This window comes from Eublepharis macularius, chromosome 6 (genome assembly GCF_028583425.1).
Source record: "Eublepharis macularius isolate TG4126 chromosome 6, MPM_Emac_v1.0, whole genome shotgun sequence".
Taxonomy (NCBI): domain Eukaryota; kingdom Metazoa; phylum Chordata; class Lepidosauria; order Squamata; family Eublepharidae; genus Eublepharis; species Eublepharis macularius.
Genome location: NC_072795.1, coordinates 2471860 through 2492377, shown reverse-complemented (window position 1 = coordinate 2492377; position 20518 = coordinate 2471860). Strand labels below are relative to the sequence as shown.

Below are 20518 nucleotides of genomic sequence, written 5' to 3'. Positions count from 1 at the left end.
TGGTCTTTAAGGTGTCATTGGACTCAAATCCCACTGCTTTGGCACATGTCTGTGGCAAGGCAGCCTGTAAATAAATATTTCTTTTGTGTCCCGTCAGCTGTGAGGATGGGAGTATTATACCCTCCCTTTGAGGTAAATCAGCCCAAGCCACTAGCAACTTGGCATTTCTGTTTGTGATTTATTTTTCTTCTTAGAACGCTGTGATGACTGGGGAGTCGACACCATGAAACACAAGCCAGTCTACAATGGAGAGCCAGCCAAAATCAGATGCCCGCTCTTCGAGGCCTTCTTGAAGTATAACTACAGCACTGCCCACTCGGCCGGCCTGACCCTGATCTGGTATTGGATCGGGCAAGGCCAGGACTTGGAGGAACCCATCAACTTCCGTCTGCCCGACAACCGCATCAGCAAGGAAAAGGATACGTTGTGGTTCCGGCCTGCGCTCCTCAATGACACCGGGAACTATACGTGCATGCTCAGGTACCCCTTTCTTTTCTTATTCTCTGTTTAGAAAAAGTTTACGCTGCCTCTGCTCAAGGCAGCTTATAAAGTATAACATAAGAAAAATGCAGAATAACATAGAAGCTTTGTAAGGATTAATAAACTCTTAATAACCTGTCAGACCAAAAAAAAGCATAAAACATAGAGCACCTTAAAACAGGTCTCATAAAACAGTTCCCAAGCTACAGTCAAGACAATAAAATGATGTATGATCAAAAGTCTGAAGGTATATATGTATAAACTATAATGGCCAATAGCTGGAACATCACTACTCCATGGAACAGGTGCCTACGCAACTGCCATTGGCTGAGCTGCTGTGATGTCATTGAATGTCGATTCAATTTGCTGAGATGGGCCAGAGCAGTCCTTGCGATTCCTGGTCTCTGAAGCTGCTGGCCTTGTCTCCTCACCCAACCCGTGTTTTCCTTCTCAGGGCCAAGTCAGACATGTACTTGAAATATGTCTGGAATTTCTACCACTTTTTAAAAAAGCTCTGTTCTCAGGTACGCAGGAGCACCATGTGCCTGAGGACTGAGTGTAAAGAATTGCCGGGAGCTCTGGACACAGCACTCACAATGCTTGTGTGGCTTTCTTGCTCAGCTTTCTGTGGCCTCAAATGTGTTTGCTTGAAGAAGCAATTCCTTTTCCTTATCTTAAACCTGTTGCTTTTTGATTCCTGTGAATGAATGTCCCAATTTATGCAGAGTGAATATTTTTTCCTTCCTCTCTCAAGTGCATTCAGAGCTGTGACAGCTTTATTCTTTCCACCCCTCTCCTCCCAGAAACGCTACCTACTGCAGTAAAGTAGCTTTCCCCTTGGAGGTGGTTAACAAAGACCCCGGTTCTTGTGTCAGCGGAGCCGTCAGGCCAGACAATGTCGTGTTTTACTTGGAAGACATCGGCGTCAATCTCAGCTGCCCACATGTGGATGGTTTTTTTCCTGCCGGAGTCAAGCCGAAGGTCCAGTGGCTTCGGGTAAGAGGCCTGTGGGATGGAGGGTTCGCCTTGGAAGGAGAGACTTGTCTGGGCTGAGCTAGACTGCGTAGGGCGGATTCCCAGATGGGCTGTGGCAGGTAGACTGTACACATGGCAGGGTACAGGAATGAGCCTCCTTCCCTCCTCGGCAGGCAGGCACTGTGGACTCAGCTGGTCAATCTCTAGATTTTTGACATAGTTGGGGAGGAAATTGCAGGCAATTCTAGCTGGGTGGGGGTACGGACCTGCAGACCGTAATCTTCTTGATTCTGTGCACCGGGTGGTTCCATTGAACTGCTCTTGTACTTCTGTCGACTGTCTTGGGAGGGGTCCTGAGCACATGTGGGCCTTGTGTGAATTGCCCAGTTTCCTCTTTGGTGGCCTCCTGCCCTGTGTCTTTTTTCCTTATTTCATCTTCATTGGTGTTAAATGTGCCTGCAGTTAAAATGAATTAACCTTTGACCCTTCTTGAAAATCTGTGCGGCATGGGGGCGATTGAGCCTGGTAGTGCAATAGAAAGGGGGAGATGGAGCCACAGCGCAGAGCGCCCGGGTGCTGAGTCTGACTCTGGCTTGGCACTTTCTGCTCGGACTGGCAGGAGCTCCTCAGCAGAGAAGGATGGTATCGCAGGCCCGAACCTCTGCCCCTGACTGCAGCTGTCAGGGGTTAAACCTGGGACCTTCTGCCCTGCCACACAGGCTTTTGGCTACTGATGTATGGACTTCCCTCTAACTAGCTGCATTTTGAAGCTACTTGGGGACTTTCCCAAGCCAGTTCCATGTGGTTTCATTAAGACAGTGTCTCAATGCTTTCTTTAGAAAAAAATGGAGAATTCACGGCCTTGTTCATATCCCTCTTGCAGGCCAGCCCCTGAGAAAGGGAAGGGGGCCAGTCCAGAGCAGATATGGGTCACATGCAGATCCTCTCATTGTGGGAATGTCGTTTGGAGCTCTGGCAGTTTAGGAAGTCATCTGTCGCATCAATCAATCTCTTTTCTTCCGGACTAAGAGGGATGGCTTCATTTGGCTGAAGGGCTCATCCATTTAAATTCAAATCTCAACAATCAATTAGCAAAATGAAACCAGCCCTCCCAAGACATAATTTTCTTTGCAGATGGCAAGTCATCCAACCCACTAATAAAACTCCATTAAAATAGTAGATTTCCTTCCTCTCAAGCAGTAAGCAAAGATGGATGTGGCTTGGACATAATGACGGCAAAACTCTGCCAACTGCCGGCATTTGTGATGGTGGCAATGTTGCGCCCCCTCCAAAACTTTTGAGGAGGTGGCAGGCCAGTGAAGCCGCTTCTTTGGTTAGAGGAGCCTGCTATCACGCGAACTGAAAGTAAAGAAAAATAATAAACAACAAAGACAATAAACAATGGATAACAATACACAAAAACAATAAACAATATATAACAGTCTATTATACTACAAAACTATTTCTCCTCTCCATCCCCTTACTTACATATACTCAACATTTATAATCAAAGTTTTAAAATGTTAATTTTAATATTTTATATATAAAATTGTGTGTGTGTGTGTGTGTGAGAGAGAGAGAGAGAGAGAGAGAGAGAGAGAGTTGGACAATGAAGAAAGCTGACAGGAAGAAAATTGATTCATGTGAAATGTGATGCTGGAGGAAAGCTTTGTGAATGCCATGGACAGCCAAAAAATCTAACTATATTAAAGCCAGCGCAAGCAGAAACCTATTTACACAGCCACAATAGAACTGGGGGGGAGGGTGTTTTTGACACAGAAAGCTTGGGTGGTAGGTGGAGACTCCCATTCCAGCCAAAGATAGATCAAGATGGGTAGCCATGTTTGTAGCAGTAGGAAAGAGCAAGAGTCCAGAAGCACCTATAAGACTTAACAAAATTTGTGGGAGGATATGAGCTTTCATGAGCCACAGCTCACTACTTCAGATATCCGTGGTATCTGAAGGAGTGAGCTGTGAATCATGAAAGCTCAGACTCTACCACAAATTTTGTTAGTCTTATAGGTGCTACTGGATTCTTGTTCTTTTCTACATTCCAGACAAAGGAAAGGGTTTACTCTTCTTAGGAAAAGAAGAATAATTCCTGCCCAGAGTCTAAAGGGGGTTTAGCTTTGAGGAGGACCCCGGGTCTGGTGTAAAGGGAAAACTGTTGTGAACTAATGTCTGGAAACATGAGTTGTGAAAGAAAACTGTATAGAAATGTTGTTACTGCAACCTAAGTCTTAAACCAAACACCTCTCATTCTGAAGGATTGTAAACATTGAAACTAAGCTGCAAGAAAACTATTTTGCCTTTTACTTTTAAATTATTCTGTTCTAGCGACAAATTTTACCTCAGAAATTTTATTTCCTGACTGCCTATATTCCATTCCTGCATGTTCAATAAAGTTGTTGTTTCTTTGGGGAGTTATTCAGCCTCTAGTGTCATTTCATACAAGGACTCCTGCTTCTCCAGGGCTGGGCTAAAAAGCCTAAATATAACTGCTTATCAGGGTGGGACAAAAAGGAACCACAACTTTACAACTTTCCAGTCACTAACAGACACACACTACTTGAGGCTGCTCGGCCAAAGCAGGCAACATTACATTTTGGCGGGAAAATCTGCCTCAATGTAGGGGACTGCTGGGGGTGGGGGGGGGTCCATCATAAATGGATTTTGCATTTCCTATTCATCAAGGGGTGTATTTCTCTCCCCGGTATCTGTAGAACTGCGACCTTGTGAATAAGTACCCTGAGAGATACCCCAAAGGCCTCAACCTCACGTTCGGCCTTGTGCGTGAAGCATACAAGGGGGACTATACTTGCGTTGTGACCTACAAGGAGAACGGCCAGGACTTCAGTCTCACCAGGACTTTGAGGGTAAAGGTAGTAGGTAAGGAGAGAACAAGGAGAAGGGGGTGGTGTGTGTGTGCGTGCGTGCTTGTGTGTGTGTGTTGGAGCCAAAATGCATGTTGTGAGGGCAAGATCTCTTGGCGTGGAATGGCTTTTGCTTGAATTAACTGGCTGTGGAATTCTGTTGGAGGGTGGGCGAACATGGTGGCTGGGATACTGAGTAGGAAAAACAAAGAACTCTTAATTCTTGGGTAGCCATGTTTGTCTGAAGCAGCAGAAAAGAGCAAGAGTCCAGTAGCACCTATAAGGCTAACCAGATTTGTGGTAGGGTATGTGCTTTCTTGTGTCAAAGCTCACTTCTTCAGATACAGCAAAGAAGTGACCTGAAGAAGCGAGCTGTGACTCATGAAAGCTCCTACCTTACCACAAATTTTGTTAGTCTTATAGGCACTACTGGACTCTTGCTCTTTTCCAAAGCCATCTATGTTCAGGGCCTTCATTCCATCCACTGGCACTTAATATTTGGTAAGTAAAGATGAGAAGGGGAGGGGACGATAAGCCCATGGGGGCACTGGAGAAGCTAGATTAATTGCGAATAAGTCTTAAAATATCCACAGTGAATATTGCTAAGCAGCTTTGGAGGTGGGGGTTGTCCTCTTATGAGTGAAGAGGGCGAGGGCTAGGAGGACCAAGCCTGAAGGGCTTTACAACTCCCAAAGCATTGCCGGTACCACATCTGGAAAGGGTCACTGCCCCCCCCCAACAGCACAGAATCATTCAAGAAGAAAAGGAATATTTCGTATCCTGGCTGCATTCAAGAATCCCAAACAAATCATAATTTGCAAAGTGAACAAGCCTAAAATCCTTCAAGTGGACGGCTCCCTTCCTCCCCTTCCCCAGTACAGACCCGAATTTAAAATATTCATTCTTATCCCAATTTGTTGCAAAGTCTGAGCTTGGGCTCTTGGAATGAAGGGGAGGGGGTGTTTCTTGCCCCCATACCAGGATTTCAAAGCGCCGTTTGATCCGATGTTAGAGTCCCAGTTTGCAGGCGCGGAAGAGGCCTCCGTTTCTTGAATATCCCATGTGGAAGACCCCCAGAGGCAGGAAGTCTTCACTCTCAGTTCTGAAGGGAGGGGGGTTCCAGGCTTGCTCACATCAGAAACAAATCCCAGGTCTTATAGCTGAGTCTGAATCCTTCTCATAGTGCAATCCTAAGAAGAGTTATTCCAGTCTAAGCCCATTGAAATCAATGGGTAACTGGAGTAACCCTTGTATAGGATTGCACTGCTGGTCTCCTAATGAGGACCAGTTTCTGATAGGATGTTATGGAACTGCTAGGGAAGACTCTCGTATCCCTTCCACCTAGCAATTGTTTTCCCACTGGAGTCCTCTGCCATGGATAGAGCTGCTGGAGCGATTAAGTGGTTGGGTTGAAAAATCATCATTCTGTCGGTTCAACTCCTGCTATTGCCATGAGCTCAGCAGGTGCCCTTGGGGAAGCCCCTCCTCTCAGGCCCAGCTCCTCGGCTGTATTGTGGGGATAAGAATAATACTGACTTTGTTCCCTGCTCTCAGTGGGGCACTCATCTGTCTAGAAGAGTGGCATAGAAGTACAGTTATTATTATAAATGAGCTACTTTAGCATAGTGGTTGGGCTGCAAATCAGCACTCTGCCGGTTCGACTCCCACAATTGCCATGTGCTCAGAAGGTGGCCTTGGGTCAGACACTCCTCTCAGCCCAGCTCCCCAGCTGCGTTTTGGGGATAATAATAACAGTGACTTTGTTCACTGCTCTGAGTGGGGAAACCAATCTGTCTAGAAGAGCGGCATATAAGTGGAGTTATTATAAGGGAGCTGCTGTAGCATAGTGGTTAAGTGCTTGGGCTGTGAATCAGCACCCTGCTGGTTTGACTCCTACTACTGCCATGAGCTCTGCAGGTGGCCTTGGAGAAGCCCCTCCTCTCAGCCCCAGCTGAGATAAGAATAACACTGACTTTGTTCACCACTTTGAGCGGGGCACTAATCAGTCCAGAAGGGTGGTATATAAGCACACTGTTGTTGATGTTGTTGTTACTAGGAAGTGGCCCCAGGTCTGATCACATTACTCTGCGTTCTGTGTGATATTTGAATGTTTCATGCTTGAAACATTCTGTAGGTTGGCACAAGCTGAAGATCATGAAATGCACACCACAGATGTTGGAGTCGTAAACTCACAAGAGCAGTTGTGCTGGGTCAGACTGCTGGTCCATCTATTCCTGCATCCTGTTTCCATAGTGCCCAGCCAGCTGCCCCTGTAAGGTCTCCAAGCAGGGCAGAGATGCCAAGCGCCCAACTGTTTTTGCCCCCCCGCACTGGGATTCAGAAGGTCACTGTATCTGTAGGGGCCCCTTTACTGATTACGGGTTCATAGCTGCCTGTGGAACTCTCCTCCTATGAATTCATCAAATTCCCTGTTAAAACCAAACTAGTGACCATTACTCTGTCCAAAGGAAGTGAATTCTACACGTTAATTACTCATGGTGTTATGAAGCATTTCCTTTCAATCCCTTTTCTCCACCCCGTTCATAACTCTTACAAACCTATTCTTCCCCATTATTAGTGGTTGTGATGGAAAGTGCCGTCGAGTCATTGCTGACTTATGGTGACCCTTGGTGGTTTTTTCAAGGCCAGAGACTAACAGAGAGGGTATTTGCCATTGCCTGCCTCTGCAGAGCAACGCTGGTCTTCCTTGGAGGTCTCCCATCCAATTACTAACCAAGGCTGGCCCTGCTTAGCTTCCGAGATCTGACGAGATCAGGCTTGCCTGGGCTGTCCAGGTCAGGGCCATTAATAGTATTTTCTCTAAACTAAACAGCCCCGAACTCTTTATCCCTTTCTCATTGGGAAAATGCTCCAGTGCCCTAATTATCTTGGCTGCCCTTTTCTGTATCTTTTCTGGCTCTGCAGTGTAACTTTTGAGATACAGTGACTGGAATTGCACATGGTATTCCTAATGAAGGCGCACTGGAGCTGGAGACAAGGGCATTACATTACTGCGCTGTTCCGCCTTCAGTTCCTTTAATAATAATCTCTAGTGTAGCCCCTGAAATTCACTAGCTGGAACATGCTTAAACGTGCATGGGATCTGATGGCAAATCTTACAATAAACTGCCCCCCTGGCCTGGGAGATTTCGATACCAGTTCACAAAACCTCCTCCCTGTTGCCGTTTTTCGTGAATTCTGTTGGGAAAGACGGACTAGATACTTAGCGCTGCATTTCTCTTTCTTCCCCAATTTATCTCTCCCGTCCCCCATCTTTATTTTGATTGTAATCTCTTGGAGGCAGAAGCCTGTCTGTCGGGCATGTCACTCTGATGGCGCTGCCTAAGTATGCAACAACGGCAAGCTATTCTTTGCCAAGTGCTATCTCAGACTAGGCTGGTCTCTGGAGAGTCAGGGCTGAATTCCACACTGGGGGGCTCTGCTCGGAGCTGCTTCCCCTCCCCTTCCCAGTTTCTCAGCTATCTCTGCCCGTCCTCTGCCCTCAGAAGTGCACACAGCTTTGGAGAAACCATGCTATTAACAGAGCTTGCTTTTGTCCGGCAGGACAGGGACTGACTATTAAGAGCACTTGCATGTTTTCTGTAATGGTTGCTTTAGGCAAGAATTGACAGAGGCCTCAGTGGCCACAATAATAGAGACGCCCCTCCATGCCGCAAGGTAACAGAAGCAGGGGGGAAACAGTATTCCAAGAAATGTAGAGAAATATTACTGAAGCTGACCTCTAGGGAAATCTGAACATGAAAGCTGGATAATACCTTTATTAAGATCAACCAAAATGACCCCTCAAGCTTTTGCATTCTCCAGAACTTTTCATCAGGCTGGTTGATAAAAAAGCATGGGGGGGCGGGTTAAGAAAAAAAACGTGTGTCAACACCCTGGCCTTGAAACTCTTTGTTAGCTCCTGTTTGGAGTATCCTGCAGACTTGGAAAGCTCCGGAGTGCCGAACTTGATAGAACTTGGTTCAGGTAGCTCTGACCCCCCCTGTGAGGAGTGGAAGGCAATGCCATAACAGCCCCCCACACCACCCCAGGAATATGCAGACTGGGAGTTGACCCCATGTTTCTGGAACACCAGACAGAAGTCACACACACACACACCCCCCCCCACAAAGAGGCTGAGAGCAGGGTGGGGGGACATGGTCATCCTGGTAGCAACAGTACTGGAGATCAGTTTTTATTTAGAAACATAGAGCTGGAAGGGATCCCAAGGGTCATCTAGTCCAGCCCCCTGCACAATACAGGAGATTCACAGCTCCTCCCCCACATCCAGCAGTGACCCCTGCTGTGTGCGCAGAGGAAGGAAAAACCCTCCGGGATCCCCTGCCAATCTGGCCTGGAGGAAAATTCCTTCCTGACCCCAAAGTGGCAATTAGCTTTACCCTGGGCATGTAAGAAAGGGCTACGGGAGCCTGGCACCAGCTCCTCCCTTCCTGCCCTCCCTCTCTTGATCTACATTCATATTGAGCCACAGAACCATCATAGCTGTCAGGGGGCCATCCAGCCTCTTCTTAAATACCTCCAAAGAAGGAGAGCCCACCGCCTCCCGAGGAAGCCTGTTCCACTGAGGGGCCGCTCTGACTGTCAAGAAGCTCTTCCTAATGTTTAGTTGAAAACTCTTTTGACTTAATTTCAACCTGTTGGTTCTGGTCCAACCTTCTAGGGCAGCGAAAAACTACTCCACACCATCCTCTATACGACAGCCCTTCAAATACTTGAAGAGGGCTATCGTATCACTTCTCAGTCACCTCCTCCCCAGGCTAAATGCACCCAGATCCTTCAACCTTTCCTTATAGGGCTTGGTCTCCAGACCCCCCACTCACTATCTTTGTAGCTCTCCTTTATACACTTTTGTGTATATTGCAGTATATTGTGTAAATTGCATGACCAAAACTAAACACAGTACTCCAAGTGAGGTCTAACCGGAGCAGAGCGATACCATCACGTTGCGTGACCTGGACGTGGTACTCCTGTTGATACAGCCTAAAATTGCATTCACCTATTTAGCTGCTACATCAAACTCATGTTCACTGTATGATCTACTATGACCCCTTGGTGGACTAAAAAGTCAGTGGAAGACAAAGTTCAGGCTTTTCCCATGCCATCCTCCTTCGGATGAAAAATCCCTCTTTCTGTGCGTTAAATTCAGGTGTTTTCTAGTCTGCCTTTCCTTATCAAGCCATTAACAATAATACCCTAAAAACACATTGGTAAGATACCATATGAAAATAGTACAAACAACCACCAATGTGGTAAGTGGTTAGTGTTCATGCGAGGATTTGAGAAATCTGAGCTCAAATCCTCCCAGTGCCACTGAGTTCTTTGGGTGGCCATGGGCGAGTCACTTTCTCTCAGCCTAGTCCACTTTAGAGCGTTGATATGGGGACTAAATAAGGAAGGAGGGCTTTTGAAATTTTAGCAAATGTCCTATGGTCAGTCATGAAAGAGTTAAATTGTTGTTCTGTTTAGCCAGATAACTAGTTAGCACAGGGCCACTTAGCTATCCAGTAAAAGTTCCTACCATAGAAAGGGGAGTCTTTCATCTTAATGAAGGGATCTAGGATTATCTACTGGATGAATCAGTTTATTGGGGGGCAATTAACTAGCAACATATATTAAGGTTTTATTGCTCCATTCTGCAGTTTAGTCTATACTCAAAAAGAATCCAGTAGCACCTTTAAGACTAACCAATTTTATTATAGCATAAGCTTTCGAGAATCAAGTTCTCTTCATCAGATGCCTGATCTGAACAGTTCGGATCAGGCATCTGATGAAGAGAACTTGATTCTTGAAAGCTTATGCTATAATAAAATTGGTTAGTCTTAAAGGTGCTACTGGACTCTTTTTGATTTTGCTGCTACAGACTAACACGGCTAACTTCTTAGTCTATACTGTTCTAGTTAACCATCGAGATGTAGAGAGAGAGCTCTTTTTTTATTTTCTCACCAAAAGTACCCTTTTCCCTAATATGTAGTAAAAGTATTTTTCTAGAGCTAAAACCACAGGAGTCCGTCTACTGATTTCTACAGTGCTAATATTAAACTCTGCAACTTTATCCTCCAACAAGGGCCATGTGCTGGGGGAACATGAAAGCTGGACAATATCTTTATTAAAGTTCTCCGAGTTCTTTGGAGGAAGGGAGGAATGAAAATAAAGCGAAATAACAACTGCTCTTTGGAGTAACAAGAGTTTTCTCTGCTGTCCTAAAAGACAACCAGGAACAGCTCTGTCTAACATACAAAGAAAATTTGTTCCATAACTGAGGGCTGGCAGTGGAAAAGGCATGAAGAAGGAAGGGTTGTTGTTAAACAGGGCAGTGTAAGGGAAAGTGGCCTTTGTAGGCATGGATCTCTCAAGTGTTGTCATCAAGTGGGCGCACCAGGAAGGGGAGTCCTGCAGATAGAGAAGTCCGGGGTTGTGAAGGGCGTTCTTTAAGTGGAGATGAATAGGAAGCCACCATTGCACAGCGGAGCATTCCATAGCTGTCTTAAGCCTCCTTTCTCCCAGCTTGGCAGAAGAAGATGAGATCTGTGTTTCCACGATCGATCGAGGCCTTTGTCCCTGCTCTAGAAAGGGTGGCAGATCCAGAGGAGTTAGCCGTGTTAGTCTGTAGTTGCAAAATAGTAAAAAGTCCAGTAGCACCTTTAAGACTAACCAACTTTATTGAGGCATAAGCTTTCGAGAACCACAGCTCTCTTCGTCAGATGCATGCATGCCTTGTTAGATGTATGCATGCATCTGACAAAGAGAGCTGTGGTTCTCGAAAGCTTATGCCGCAATAAAGTTGGTTAGTCTTAAAGGTGCTACTGGACTTTTTACCAGGAAGGGTGGGGCATCCAGGGATAATATCAAGCTTTCTAGTGTGACCTGGGTTTTACGTTCTCTCCTAGCGTGCGCCCTTGTGGTTTGGCACCTGAACTCTGGTGCCTCGCTCAGTCCTCCTGCTGCTGGACAGCTCCCCAGCTTTGCCGGCTTCTCCCTCTCTTGCTGTGCTGGCCAGAGCCTGACATTTGGGTGGCATTTTCCCACCATGTTGCAGTCAACATCTGGAGTTGAACTCTGAAACTGGAGGCCAGCTAGATGTTTCAAAATGAGCAAGATGCATTCCCATCCGTCAGCCCTTGACTGGGACTGGGAATCCTGGAGAAACTGGTTTTTCCATTACAATTGCCCTCAGGACATGAAAGAAGTTATTTAAAAAATGGAACTCTTTTGTGTTGCCCAGAATGGAAAACCTAATGCCATTAGATATCTTCTCTGGTTTTGGCTGGAATTAATGATCATCTAAAGATTTTAAACAAAGCTCTTGTTCGGCAATTATAATTTTAATACACATTTTAGTTTTTTCTATCTCATTATGTAAGATTTTGTACACCTTCATAGTTGTTGCACACATCCTTTTGTCAATGCCTTCTTTACATTTTTTTTTAAAAAACTGCATTAAACATGTTATAGAAACACTAAGCAACTTCAGGTTAGTACTCTTGGTTCTCCCGTTAATTTCTGTGGTCCTGAAATGGCCCTCGAATCAGACAGCGTGCAGGGACCTGTTGATTCCCCATAGACATGCCTGCCCCCAGTTTCTCTTGCTGGAGACTGTACAACCAGGGAAGGTTGTTGCATTCTTGTCCTGCTGATGGATTTCCAGGAAGCGTCTGATTAGCGCCTCTCAGGAACAGGATGCAGGACTAGTTCGACCAGTATGGATCTTCTTATGCCCTGTTGTTCACGTGGTCTCTGCTTTGGGCTGGTGCCAGAGAAATGCCCTTTTTTGTAGGCTGGCCTGTTTGGTAACTGCTGTCTTGGGATGATAATAAAGTTAAATTAACTTTAATGTGTTTTAATATGCTGTAATCCGCCCTGACCCCTTCGTGGGGAGGGCGGAATAGAAATCTAAATAAATAAAATCATTAAATAGAAGAGAACTGGGACTTTGATGGGTCTTTTCTAGAGATGGGCACGAACCAAAATACAAACCAAAGTTTGTCACAAACTGGGGCAGTTTTTTGGTTCGCAAACTGGCGGTTCGTCGGAACTCATTTCTGACGAATCGTGAAGAATCGCTACAAAATAGTTCTTTTAATTCAGGATTTTGTTGGCTGTTTGCAGTTTGGGGCTGTTGATGATCAATATTATTGAGTTTTTGCTTGTCTTTTAGACACTTTGGACTTATGGCAAAGAGGTATCAATGTTTAAATAAATACTGGGTTGGATCCCATGGTTCTGTTCTGCTAACGGTGGCGCCCTCCTGTGCACTCCATGCCAGAGGCTCTTTTGCTAATGGAAGCACCTCTTGCATCACAAATGGATGTCTGATTTATTTATTTATTTAAAATATTTATATCCCACCTTTTCTCCTTAGCCCCTAGGCAACTGACAACACCTTGTGCTGGAGGGAGAAAGACACTGTGGAATCCAATCCAATGAATTTAATAATAATAGCAATGATAATGATGATGATAACAACAACCATAATAACAATATTAATAATAACAGTTGACTTAATAATAATAACATTCTATTTATATTCGATTTATATTCAATTTATATTCGATTTAGTTCGCGGGTGGGGGGAGGATTCAAATGGCTTCTCACCACAACTTCATTTTATCTCTCAATTTTTTTAGCATCGCCAAGACATGGGAAACCCCCAAAGATCATCTCTCCAAACGACCTCATTGTCTATGAAATCCCGGCAGGTAAAATTCCGTGTGGTGGCATCCGTTTTCTGGGTTCAAAGACTTGCTGGTCAAATCTCCTCTTCTCCTAAAACCAGTTTACTTTTTCAGTTCGAACATGTCTGCAGCAGCAGCGTAGATCCACCCATCTTGGTACAATGGCTGGAAAGAGAGAACGCGGGTTTTTTAACAGATTCCAGATGCCTCCAATTTCAAAGCGGAAGCAGGCAGTTTGTCTTTCGTCTGATCAGCGTCTTTTCTGAGACTGGGATTTTCTGCTCTTTCCTGTGCCAGGTCAAGGGCCCGATCAGACGAAAGACAAACTGCCTGCTTCCGCTTTGAAACTGGAGGCATCTGGAATCTGTAAAAAAACCCGCCAGCATTGAGTAAGTAGCTCGTTGCTTTAACAACATGTGGAAACGGCCAACAACTGAAGCAAAGGCAATCTGGCCTTGGTGCCAGGTGGTTTAAGGCAGGCAAGCTAAATGTGGCCCACCAGCCAAGACTGGTGGGGGCCTTATTTATGTACTCTCAGGCAGACAACAAATCTACACTGAGCTTGGAGAGTGAAAAAGTGCAGGGCTGGCCTGATGGCCTTACCAGATGGAGTTGGGCCGGTTCCCGTGCCCACACACCACTGCCAGCATGCCTTTCTCTCCCGAAATCATAAGCCAGTGTGGTATAGGAAGAGCCTCCGATTTCAGTCCCCGCCAAGCCAGGAAGCACGTATCTGGAGAGCGCACAGTCTTTCGGTCTCATTGTCTTCACGCTGAATAAAATGAGGGAGAGCAGAGCCATATACCTGCACCCTGGGCTCCTTGCAGGTAAGGTGGGTTAAGTTTATTTTTATTTTTTGTGTTCATTGTTCTCCTGTTTATATTTATTTGATTCATTTAAGGCACTTCTAACCCACTTTTCTATATACAGACCCAAAGTGGCTTACCTCGTACAAAGCAAACAAAGGCTGTCAAGTTTCACAGATATGCAAATTAAACACATTTCACAATTATTATTTGCCATTAACAAACTAGTTCATAAGGCAGCGATGGCGAAAACACCTTGATGAACCAGTCTGTCCCCAGGAAGGCAGGCACTCATGGACTCTTCCTCAACAACAACCCTGTGAGGCAGCCTAGGGTGAGGCTGTCTGGGGTGACTGGCTCAGAGTCACACAGTGAGCTGATTAACAGCTGCACATACTGACTGTAGATCCAGAGGAGTTAGCCGTGTTAGTCTGTAGTAGCAAAACAGTAAAGAGTCCAGTAGCATCTTTAAGACTAACCAACTTTACTGTAGCATAAGCTTTCGAGAACCACAGCTCTCTTCGTCAGATGCATCGTTAGCTTTCAAGAACCACAGCTGTTAATTTCTTCCTAGCTCAAGGCTCTGTTGTTTCACCTCCCCTTCTAGGAGGCAAAGAGGAAATTAACAAACCACCTGAGCAGCAATTTGTAAAGAGGAGAAATGGACAAAGCCTTCCGATCTCTTTTAAAATTCATCTTCCCAGCTAACATTGCGACTCCCTTCACGGGAGCATCCTCATGTAATTTGTCTCTTGTAGTTTAGCTCTCAGAGTGGTGAACAAAGTCAGTCTATGGTTGTAGTGGGTTTTCCGGGCTGTATTGCCGTGGTCTTGGCATTGTAGTTCCTGACGTTTCGCCAGCAGCTGTGGCTGGCATCTTCAGAGGTGTAGCACCAAAAGACAGAGTATACCGTATACCCTGAAGCTGTGGACAAGTTTACATTGGGACCACAAAGCGTAGCATCCAGACAAGAATAAAAGACACCAGGCTAACAAAACACTCTATACTCGACAATAGCCCTACAGAGAAGATTAGCACATCAAGCACCAATCCATATGCAAAAGAACCTCCTCAGCTGCACATACTGACTATAGATCCAGAGGAGTTAGCCATGTTATTCTGTAGTAGCAAAATATTAAAGAGTCCAGTAGCATCTTTAAGACTAACCAACTTTACTGTAGCATAAGCTTTCAAGAACCACAGCTCTCTTCGTCAGATGCATCGTCAGCTTTGGAGAACCACAGCTCTCTTCGTCAGATGCATCGTCAGCTTTCGAGAACCACAGCTCTCTTCGTCAGATGCATCTGACGAAGCATCTGACGAAGAGAACTGTGGTTCTTGAAAACATACTGACTGTGTGATAGATAAATATAGAGGCCATTGATCCTAAGGAAGAATCCCTTTTGTAGGCGGAGACTGTTGCCGCTGAATTGTCTTTTTTTGTCAGCCTGGTCAGTATTAAATATTGAGCTGGTTTTCCTATGAATGTTGTTTTACTTGCCAGGAGCGGATCTCGTTCTCCCTTGTCACGTCTACTTCACGTTCCTGAAGGGCCCACCCCCTGAAGTCTCCTGGTTGATTGATGGACGAAATACAGACGACATCACGGACCTCAAGATCAACATCTCCCAGACGTAAGAGATTTCTCAGATGGAGCTCAGGCCAAATCCACCCACCCATGCTCAAAAAGGAAGGTTGTGATGATAATAATAATAATAACTGTGCTTATATACTGCTCTTCTAGACAGATTAGTGCCCCACTCAGAGCTAAACTACAAGAGATGAATTACACGAGGACGCTTTCGTGAAGGGAGTCTCAATGTTAGCCAGGAAGCTGAGTTTTAAAAGAGATTGGAAGGCTTTGGAAACTTTCCCTCTCTACAGAGCCAGCAAAGATTGCTGCCCAGAGCGTTTGTTCACTTCTTCTTAGCTCGAAGGCGCTGTCCGTTTCACCTCCCCTTCTAGGAGGCAAAGGGGAAATTAACAACCCCTCTGAGCTTCCATCTCCCTGGCTCTGCAGAGAGGGGGAATTGACAAAGCCCTCCGATCTGTCTTTTAAAACTCAGCATCCCGGCTAACATTGCGACTCCCTTCACGTGCTCTTCCTCCCGTAATTTGTCCTTTGTAGTTTAGCTCTCAGAGCGGTGAACAAAGTCAATCTGTGTTACCAAATTCTAACCCAGCAGCATTTCCATCTAAGAAATAACACTCCGCCTGTATGCGTATTACAAAAATGGGTTCCAACTCCACGTCCACCCACCCACAAGGTGTGGAAGGCTTTATGTTCTCAGCATGCGCACTCACAACGAACACCTGAATGTCTGGCCATCACATGTGGCAATGTTCAAGAGCATGATACCTTCATCTTGAGGTGGTGGTGCTGCTGCTACGTGTTTCAAAGGGACTTGAGCAGAAGCACTTCCAGGTGGATTGGGTCCACGGTATATGCAAAGTGCTTCATCACTGGTTTCTGGCGCATGCAGCAGAATGTCTATCTGCGTGATCGTCACAGGCGACAGCCTTTTCAAGCCAGTGGCCACACAGAAAATATGGGAATATGCAGCCCCGTTCAAAAGTCCTCTGTTGCCCTAAATCCTTGTTTCCCCTTGGCCTTGTTCAGGGATAATTATGACCCCGTGGAAAACTTGGATGTGGTGAAGACTCTAATTGTGCCGAAAGTCACAGAGGAGGACTTGAAGCGCAACTACACCTGCTACGCCCGTAACCCAAAGGGTGAAGAATACAAGCAAGCCACTGTGAAGTTGAAAGGTAGGGGGACCTCAAGCAGTGGTTGGGAGAACAGGCTTTACGAAATACTTTGTATTTTGGGGACTGGGTGGCTTCTAGCTGCACTGGAATGGAGAGTCCGTCCTCTCCAACCCCTCTTCCTTCTGCTGCCACAAATCACCATAGGTTTGATGTTGTGGGTCCTTCCTTGGAGTTGACTCTGCTAACTGCATGGGAGGAGATTTGCAAGACCAGGGCTAAACTGGAGCCAGGGCTTGCTTGAGGGCGAGTTAACCCCGGAACCTCTCATTTTAGCAGGTATATCTCTTTTTCGCTCTCAAGGCTTAACCCTGAAACATATAAAATTGATAGCAGGAATCTCTTGGATGCCTGTCCAGAATGTAATTACCTCGCCTGTGTGTAACTGCAGCCCTCTTGATACATCTGTGATGAAGGGAAGGACTCGGGCAGTACTGGTTGTCAGAATCCACTCTGTGCTGGTGCAGTGTTAACAAACAGTGGACTTCTGTAATTAGAGCTACATGTTAAGAGGCACTTCAGGGCTAACTGACAAATATGCTCAGAATGTGACGTCCCATATGGCTGAGCTTCCAAACCAGTTTGACCGGACACACTGGAAAACAACTCGCAACAACAGGCCATCTTGAATGATCACAAACATGAACTTTGTATTCAGATAACTTGTTGGAAAGAGACTCCATGGGAATTTGTATCTGGCACTCCCAACGGGCCGTGTCCCAGCAGGATCCTTTAGTCCCTGATCCAGGGTTCTGGAACACCGGGGCTTCCTTGGTCACGCCAAAGGGTGGCACCTTTGAACTTCCATTTGTTTCCAGACCCTGGAACTGTTTGTGTGGAGATGAAGGGAAACCAGGAAAAGTCCTATGATAGCTTCATATACCTGCCATTTTTTTGGCTTTGTCATCTTGTCCTGGCCCCATTTTTCCTGCCAAGCTTCTCCGCATCCTCCTTTCTTCCTCACCCCCCCCTGCCTTTAGCAAAGTTGCCCCCAAACCCCTGTGGCCCCTATTGAGGTGTCTGTGTTCATTTATCCAAACTCTAGAAGTTCAGCAAGCTGAGTACCTCTGAGCACATGCAGAATGCACCCAGAAATAAAAGTTGCTTGGAGGGGCGGGGGGGAATCAGACCACAGACACTATGCATGCTCTCTCTGCACGTGTCCCTTGTGAAACAACCCATCCTTTGTCTTTAAAAATGGACTTAAAAGCATGGTGCCCCCAAGTATGTGCTGCGTGTGTCTTCCCTCTGAAATAGTTTTTTTTTAAAAAATATCCAGAGTGAATTTAAGTATGTGTTGAGTATCAGTCCCAAAGGCCACCAGGTTAGACGGATTTAAAAGAGGGTTGGGCAAACATATGGAAGACGGGTCTATCACTAACTGTTAGCCATGATGACTGAATGGGGCTTCAGAGTAGAGATGGGCAGGAACAGCAATACGAACAAAAAAAAAGCCACGAACAGCCCAATCTGCTGGTCAAGAACAAGCTGTTCATGAGGCCCCATTCTAAACGAACAGGTGGTCATTGCAGGCCTCCTTCGTTGCTGTTTGTCAAGCCAGACAGTCTGGCACCTGCAATCAATTCCCTTGGCAACTTAGGCAGGGACTGCCTGAACTCTGTCTGAACTCCTGCTGTCGCCCTGGAAACCCCAATCTAAGCCCAATTTAGCTTGAAAGGCAGGTCTTCCTTTCAGGTGTGGAGCTCCAAATTGGTTATAAGGGAGCAAAGAGCAGGGGGGAGGGGCTCCCAGCTCTGGCTTAGTTTGCAGGCAGTGGAGAGGGAGAGAGTTGCTGTTGGCATTTTGATAGAGAGAGTGCATTGGAGCTTGGATTTTCTTTGTACGTGGTGGGATAGGGATCTACCCCTTCAAGTTCCAGGGCTGCTGCCAGGCTCTGGGGCCAAGCCATTATTTATTATTGGTACTTTTCCTGCTGCCTGCTCAGGTCAGGTTTCTGGGAGTGGTGCAGTAGGGATCTTGACCAAACTTGGATGATGGCTGAAGGAGAGCCTGCTGGCCCCCACGAACAGCCAACCACGAACATGTTCGTGAACAGGGCCATGTTCGTGGTTGTTCGTGAGTCCCTGTCCGTGGATGGCAATGAACAATGAACATCATGTTCAGGTTTTTTTCTGTTCGTGCCCATCTCTACTTCAGAGACAAATTGATACATTGCTGGGCAGCAATTAGTAAGGGAAGGATATTGTCCATTTGAGAAAGAGAATGCTGGACCTGTTACTTAGCACCTCGGTTCTATATCAGCAATTAGCAGGAGCAAGAATATTTTCTTTTCAGTGTGCCTTCTGTTTGTCTGCAACCTGGAGAAAATTTGGGCTCTGCCACAATGTGCTATAAACATCCCTTTCTTGTCCCCAGTTCCAGTACCGAGATACACTGTGGAGCTTGCCTGCGGCTTGGGAGCGACTGTCTTTCTTGTGGTCATCCTGACAGTGGTTTACCACGTTTATTGGCTTGAAATGGTTCTCTTCTACCGTGCTCACTTCGGGACAGATGAAACCATTCTGGGTAAGGGGATTGGGGCCACTGCCTCTCTTGCCTTGCTGACATGTGTTCAACTTTCCACTGCATTTGCTGGTGGGGATGATGTGTATAGACTGGAGAAACAGAAATGATTTCATATTCCCCTCCACGTATTGCTAACCGTTCTGTGAACCTTTTATATCAAGTAAGTTCTTGTTGTGCTGGAGAAATAATAATAGTAGTAGTAGTAGTAGTAGTAGTAGTAGTAGTAGTAGTAGTAGTAGTAGTAGTAGTAGTAGTAATAATAGCAACATGTTTATATACCGCTCTTCTAAGATTAGTGCCCTACTCGGAGCAGCCAACAAAGTCAGTGTTGTTATTATCCCCACAATGCAGCTGGGGAGCTGGGCTGAGAGGAGTGGCTGACCCAAGGCCACCTGCTGAGCTTATGGCAGGAGTCGAACCAGCAGAGAGCTGATTCACAGCCCAGTCATTTAACCATTCTGCTACAGCAGCTCCCTTATAATAATAACTGCACTTATATACTGTTCTTCTAGACAGATCAGTGCTCCACTCAGAGCAGTGAACAAAATCAGTGTTGTTATTCTCCCTACAGTACGGCTGGGGAGCTGGGCTGAGAGGCTTACTGAAGGCCCCTTGCAGAGTTCATGGCAATGGAGGGAGTTGAACCAGCAGAGTGCTGATTCACAGCCCAACCACTTAACCATTATGGTACATCAGCTCTCAAACATTAGCCATTATCTCTCCCCTGCACCACGCACACCTCCAGTGACCCTTGCTCCATGTTCACCTCTTTCCTAGTCATAGATCCAGAGGAATTGCAAAACAGTAAAGAGTCCAGTAGCACTTTTAAGACTAACCAACTTTATTGTAGCATAAGCTTTCGAGAACCACAGTTCTCTTCGTCAGATGCAAAATAGTAAAGAGTCCAGTAGCGCCTTTAAAACTAACCAACTTTATTGTCACATAAGCTGGTTGGTTAGTCTGATGATGCATCTGACAAAGAGAGCTGTGGTTCTTGAAAGCTTATGCTATGATAAAGTTGGTTAGTCTTAAAGGTGCTACTGGACTATGGTTGTTGTGGGTTTTCCGGGCTGTATTGCCGTGGTCTTGACAGCCCGGAAAACCCACAACAACCATCGTTCTCCGGCCGTGAAAGCCTTCGACAATACATCGTGCTACTGGACTCTTTACCAGGGGCGGCGGTAGGGTTTCTGGCACCTGCAGCTGCCCCTGCGTGCATGCACACATAGTGCGCCCCCCCCCCCGCCCGGACTGCATGATGACGTCACCGCATAAAGATGTCATCACGCAGCAAAGCTAGCCCCATTGGCTGGCGGGTGGCTGGGACAGCGCACGGAGGCTGCATGCGACCCTTGACGCCTGCCGTGCCTGGCCCGCAGCTGCTGTGCCCGGCCAGCAG

At 46.2% G+C, this 20518-nt stretch overlaps 1 protein-coding gene across 2 annotated transcripts in view; it reads left to right on the top strand.

Annotated features, from left to right (window-relative positions):
* Positions 1 to 20518, top strand: part of IL1RAP (interleukin 1 receptor accessory protein) — a 107551-nt gene that overhangs the window by 57965 nt on the left and 29068 nt on the right. For both annotated transcript variants that reach the window (XM_054983666.1, XM_054983667.1), the window contains exons 3-9: positions 195 to 480; positions 1284 to 1476; positions 4179 to 4344; positions 12974 to 13045; positions 15332 to 15461; positions 16448 to 16596; positions 18970 to 19119. In XM_054983666.1, coding sequence (XP_054839641.1) covers positions 195 to 480; positions 1284 to 1476; positions 4179 to 4344; positions 12974 to 13045; positions 15332 to 15461; positions 16448 to 16596; positions 18970 to 19119 — 1146 coding nt within the window. The remainder of the gene's footprint in view (positions 1 to 194; positions 481 to 1283; positions 1477 to 4178; positions 4345 to 12973; positions 13046 to 15331; positions 15462 to 16447; positions 16597 to 18969; positions 19120 to 20518) is intronic.